Below are 6,000 nucleotides of genomic sequence, written 5' to 3'. Positions count from 1 at the left end.
CCTCGTAGTTCCAGTGCTGAAACTAAAGAAGCAAGCTTGCTGACACCGAACGTGTTTGCTGGTCAACTACATTTTGGCCAGTTTATGTGCCTGGTTTGTGCCTCACCGTCGTGCAGCCTCTTGGCCTCTCTCTGCAGCGCTAGTCCAGAAGAAAAGGCCTCTATACAGCCGTGGCTGCCACACGAACACTCCGGGCCCTCCAGAGACACCATGATGTGCCCCAGCTCAGCGGCACAGAACGTACTGCCGTGGATCAGCTCTCCATGCTGGATTATACCGCCTCCAATCCCTACAGACACACATGGTTGTGGTGTCAGCACACAACGTTTCAGATGATCGAACCACCTTTCAGCCAAAAGAGTGCTTTTAACAATAGCTTGGGAAAAGAAAACTGTCAAATCATTATTTAGGCTAAACCTGCTCTTCACACCACAGAATGACACTCTGATTAAAACGAAGCTGAATCTTTTCTTCAAACCCGGTAACTGACCCCGCTAAAGTAACTTACCCGTGCCCGTGATGACAGTGACGAAGTTTTCCACGCCGTTCCCGTGGCCGAACTTCTTCTCGGCGAGCGCGGCGCAGTTTCCGTCGTTGTCGACCCAGACGGGCAGGTGCAGGTCGCGAGAGACCGGAGCGCGCAGGTCTATAGAACTCCACTCCTTTATCAGCTTAGTGCTGTCTAATACTATCCCCTCCTGAGGATTCACCCTACCACCCGTACTCACTCCTACACAGAGAGAGAGAGAGAGAGAGAGAGAGAGAGAGAGAGAGAGAGGTTGATTTTACAGATGGATATTTGATGGATGTTTATGGATGGAAGAATGGATGAATAACTGGATGGATATATATTTGAATGAACAGATGACATTAATAATTGTGTGTGTGTGTGTGTGTGTGTATATATATATATATATACACACAATTACGGATGATGGATGAATAACCGGATGGAAGGGTTGGGGTGACTGGGTGGTTGGAAGGGTTGGGGTGGCTGGGGGTGTATGGAAGGGTGGGGGTGGGTGAATGTGTAGGGGATTGATAGATGGATGGATGGCTGGCTGGATGGTGACTGATGACTGAATGGACAGATGGTTGGATGAGTGTGTGAATGGGAAGAGGTTGGGGTGGCTGGGGTGTGTGGAAGGGTTGGGGTGGCTGGGGTTAGGGTGGCTGGGGTTAAGGTTGCTGGGGTTGGGGTGGCTGGGGTTAGGGTTGCTGGGGTAAGAGTGGCAGGGGGTGTGTGGAAGGGCTGGGGTGGCTGGGGTTAGGGTTGCCGGGGTTGGGGTGGCAGGGGGTGTGTGGAAGTGTCAGGTTAGGTGGATGTGTAGGGGATGGATGGATGGATGGATGGATGGCTGGCTGGATGGTGACTGATTGAACAGATGGTTGGATGAGTGGGTGAATGGGAAGCTTGGTAGATGGGTGGATGGATGGATGATGGGACTGGTATTTGAATGAATAGATGCACAGATGAATATTTGGATGCACAGATATATACAGACAGATGGAAAGATATTTGGACAGATAAATACTTGAGTGGATACATCAAACTTCAGATGGATGAACGGACGAATAGTTAAAATGGATGGATGGACTGACTGTTATGTGGGTAAACAGCAAACATACCAACTCCCAGGATCCTGCAGTTGAGATGAACAGCTTCGGCGATGGCCTGTTTGCACATGGTCAGTATGAGCTCGATCCGCTCTTCATATGTCTTTGGGTTCGGCTGCGTGTACTTCCTCATTACTTTACCCTGAAATAGCAACACAGTCAGACTTGTGACTCTGAGGTTCCGCAGCCTGTGACTGTATTAATCAGTCACGTTTACAGAGAAGACAATGATGACCATTTATAAACATCAACAAACACTGCCAGTGCAGTATTACATCATATAAATGGAGAAACAACAGAGAAAAGAAAGACCAACACAAACAAAAACACGATGCAGCAAACATCTCCTCATAAATCAGAGAGACTCAGGGGCACTGCAATAAGCATCAGTTCAAAGTTCAAGGTTTTATTGTCATATATAAAAAGTACAGAGCACTAAGACTTTTTAATGGCAGCTGCTATGTGCTCTGAAACACTTGAGGCTATTGCTGAGGGTGACTCCAAGGAATCGAAAGCCGCGGGCCCTCTCTACAGCGTCAGATATACATCAGGGTGTGAACTGCATACCTGAAGTCGGTAACCAGCTATTGAATGAATTCACACTGTACTGAATAATGTCTAGTATTGGCCACGGTCTTAGCCTGGGACAGTGCTGATCTATGGTCAGTTTAGTGAGAGAACAAGACTGTGAGCAAACACAGAAAGCAAACAGGAGTGACAGTCACATCCTGCTTGTATAGGACAGTCCACGTCACCATAACCACACCCTGAACGTCCACCATGGACTCCGTCCAATGATAACATATTTAAAAGCGAACTGCATGTAGGGGTTGACAATTTGAACTCGAGTTTAGATCATGACATTTTCTAGTTTTTGGATAATAGCATAGACAAAAAGATCAATTAATGATTGATAAAACTTATAATCTATTCACTCTTATTTCTGGTTTCAGCCAAGCTCACTTTTAGTTTGTAATGTAAAAGAAGGCGTCGGAAAAAAGTATCGCTCAGGAATCTCTGTCGAAATCAAGGTACTGGTATTGGTATCAGTACCTAAAATGTATCAATAGCCACGTTTACATGCCCTGATAATCCGTTAATAATCCAAATGAGAGCTCAATCGGAATAGAATACGTCCATGTAAACACCTCAATCGGACTAGACTAGTCTGATTGAGGCCATTTGGAATACAGTTTCTGTCCGACTGATCGAGGTGGGTAATCCTGTAAATAATCTGCTAAATAGAAGAATAATATCCATGTAAACGCCTGTATCTGATTACATTCCCTATCGGAAAGTTTAAGTCCGTTCTGATCATGTTCGTCGCGTCATAGTGAAAGTTTATACCATTCAACATGGCGGAGCAGAAACTGGTCTGCAGAGGAGACGAAGTTTATGCTCTGATCTTTAAAAGACGGCGGTGGGACGGACGTCCAGCTTATGTGTCTCAGAACACGACGTCTTCCTCTCGGCCTTCTTTAATAAGGACACGTGAAGGACGTTTTACTGAGTCTGACATCATTTTAAAGTAAATAAAAACACAAGCACTGCTCACTGCTGCTCATCTCGCTCTGACTGGACGCGATGCTTGTTGTCATGGTAACGTCTACACTAAGCGGTTCTCTACGCATGCACGTAAATATGGATCGGATTACTTGTAGTGAGCATGTAAACAGAGATTTTCCATCAGATTGTTGAGTAAATTGAGAATATAAACACCTCAGTCTGAATCTACAATCGGAATGTATTCAATCGGGTTGGCGGAAATCTTTGCATGTAAACACAGCCAGTGTAATAATTCTTAAGAGTTTCCAACACCTTCCCTGGAAGAGTCATCAGAAGGAACCTTATCTGCGACCTCATCACAAAGTCAACGTCTAGTTAGATAAGCCAGAAGCAGTCTGGCAAGTTTTGTGAACTGATGTAGTAAAAATGTAACTCTGTGGAAACAATCACCAAAGGTTTGTTTGGAGAAAAATGAGCTGCATCGGATGAAAAGAACACTTTGCCAATTTTTAAGAATGGGGCCTATTATGCTCTGGGGTTGTGTGGGAGCCAGTGGCTCAGGAAACATTGCACGGGCAGATGGAAGAATGGATTCCACAAAAATCAGCAGATTCTGGAAGTAAATGTAACACAGTCAGTCCGGAAACTGAAGCTAAAATAAGCTGGCTTCTACAACAGGACACTGATCCAATCCACCACAAACTACTTTAAGTAAATCTATGGATAGATCTTAAACATGCTGTACATACAAGACAGTTAAAAGACATCACATAACTAGAAGGTGGTCGGTATAGTGTAGTGGACTGGGGCTCAACCTCCACCTGGCTAAGCACCCTACACTATACCGATAAGAGTCCTTGGGCAAGACTCCTAACACTACCTTCGCCTACCTGTGTATCAGTACTAACACAGTAGGGTGTCTGAACTTTTGCACATGCAACAGTTCCTATTTCATTATTTTTTTTGGTTAATCAAATATGAAGTAACATCTGCAAATGTTTGAAAATGATGTAAAAGATTGTGTATTTTGTTGATTCGTAAATCAACAAAGTGTGTCATTTGGCTGGGGCGCACAAACTTCCGCAAACCACTGGATCTCATGTCTATCAAATGGTTTCTTTCTCTCAAAGCAGGTAGTTTTTGGCCACACTGACCAATGAAACCCACCACACTCTCTGTATACATAGACATCCAGCTTGTGGGACTAAACAGGAGCGTGAGACGCGTTTACCTTCATGCTAACGATGGCCACTCGCAGGTTGGTTCCACCCAGGTCGACGGCCAGCGCGCTCTGAGTTTCCAGGATGTGGTCGATGTCCTGAGAGATGTTCTCTCGCACGGCCGGGAAGCAGAACTTCTTCTGCAGCGGCTCCGTCAAGTCGATGGACTGCAGGAACTTCAGGATACGTTGAACCGCGTTACCATCACCGTAGATCTTAGAGCTGCAGAAGCAACGCATAACAGTGAGTCATACAGTGTTAGAAAGCACTTATTAGAGATTACTGTGAGGTAAGTGTGATGATGTATGCATGCAGATTGCTCCTTGCTAATTGGTGGGGTATATCCTTCCATTACATGTTAGCCGCATTAGCCTCATAGCTCCAGTGCAAAACTAAAATGGCATCAAGTGTGAACAGGAGAAGTGAAAGGTTTGAAACTTGTGCATCATCTAAAATCTTGAGTTTCCTACTTGTAGACACGATTTGAAGTACATAGATGAGCCAAAACATTACGATGAAGCAAATAATGTTGATTATCTTGTAATAGTGATGCATGACGAGGTCTGGCATACACCGATCAGGCGTAACATTCTGACCACCTCCTTGTTTCTACACTCATTGTCCATTTTATCAGCTCCACTTACTATATAGGTGCACTTTGTAGTTCTACAGTTACAGACTGTAGTCCATCTGTTTCTCTGCATACTTTGTTAGCCCCCTTTTACCCTGTTCTTCAGTGCTCAGGACCCCCATGGACCCTCACAGAGCAGGTACTGTTTGGGTGGTGGATCATTCTCAGCACTGCAGTAACACTGACGTGGTGGTGGTGTGTTAGTGTATATTAGCGCTGTCATTTTTTTTTCTTGATGTAAAATAAAAATACGTAACAAAGCAGATATTAAATATTAACAAACCAGCTAATAAATATGCAGGTTAAGCCGAAAAACATTCAACACTTTTGAAGGCTGAGATTGTGTCTGGTGAAAAAAGGGGGGCAGACCTTTGGATGTCTATGTATTTCTAACATGCCCTTAATGGTTTTGTTGTGGGACCAGGCCTGCCAGTATGGTGAGATCATGCGGTGCGTACCAGGGATAGCGCTTGCCAAACTGCAGCTCCAGGGCGTGGTAGATTTTATTCTGAGTGTCAGCGTCTCGCACATGAAGCACGTTCTCTCCTGGGAACCCAGCACAGACATGATGTCATACAAAACCCTTTTTAATTAACAATCACTTATTTTTCAGTCACAGTGTTTTAATCTGTGTCTAAAACAAAGCACTGCATACATAAAATGATTACATCACTACAACAGAATCACTAAATCTTCTGTGGTAAAAGAAAACGCCAAAAATCTCGTTCTGATTAGTTTAAAGCAAGGGCTCTTAACCTTTTTCAGAGGCCCTTTTTTAGGCTTAAAAGTACTTCTCTCACTGGACGTCGGTGATGAAAACTGAAAACTGCATTACTGTTAAATTTACCCTGAATTCAATCAAAATAAAATTTCTTCACGGTCAAACTACTAAAACTAATGGGATTAATCACTATTAATTTAGTTTTGGTATCAAATTAGTTTATTTTTCATTCCTTTTTTTTATTATTATTGAGTCTCAGCGAGTAGCATTTTGAATATTCATTAACATTAATACTTAAGATGATT

The 6,000-nt window shown here is 43.7% G+C and overlaps 1 protein-coding gene across 7 annotated transcripts in view; it reads right to left on the bottom strand.

Annotated features, from left to right (window-relative positions):
* The window catches only part of gne (glucosamine (UDP-N-acetyl)-2-epimerase/N-acetylmannosamine kinase), a 40,332-nt gene that overhangs the window by 7,014 nt on the left and 27,318 nt on the right, over nucleotides 1-6,000 (bottom strand). For all 7 annotated transcript variants that reach the window (XM_036583579.1, XM_036583580.1, XM_036583578.1 and 4 more), the window contains 5 exons: nucleotides 5,433-5,520; nucleotides 4,355-4,565; nucleotides 1,630-1,759; nucleotides 509-730; nucleotides 107-289 (listed from right to left, as the gene is read on the bottom strand). In XM_036583579.1, coding sequence (XP_036439472.1) covers nucleotides 107-289; nucleotides 509-730; nucleotides 1,630-1,759; nucleotides 4,355-4,565; nucleotides 5,433-5,520 — 834 coding nt within the window. The remainder of the gene's footprint in view (nucleotides 1-106; nucleotides 290-508; nucleotides 731-1,629; nucleotides 1,760-4,354; nucleotides 4,566-5,432; nucleotides 5,521-6,000) is intronic.

The sequence above is a fragment of the Colossoma macropomum genome, unplaced genomic scaffold, assembly GCF_904425465.1.
Source record: "Colossoma macropomum unplaced genomic scaffold, Colossoma_macropomum, whole genome shotgun sequence".
In the NCBI taxonomy this organism is placed as follows: domain Eukaryota; kingdom Metazoa; phylum Chordata; class Actinopteri; order Characiformes; family Serrasalmidae; genus Colossoma; species Colossoma macropomum.
Note: the sequence above shows the minus strand (reverse complement) of the source record. Positions and strands in the feature narration are given on the sequence as shown.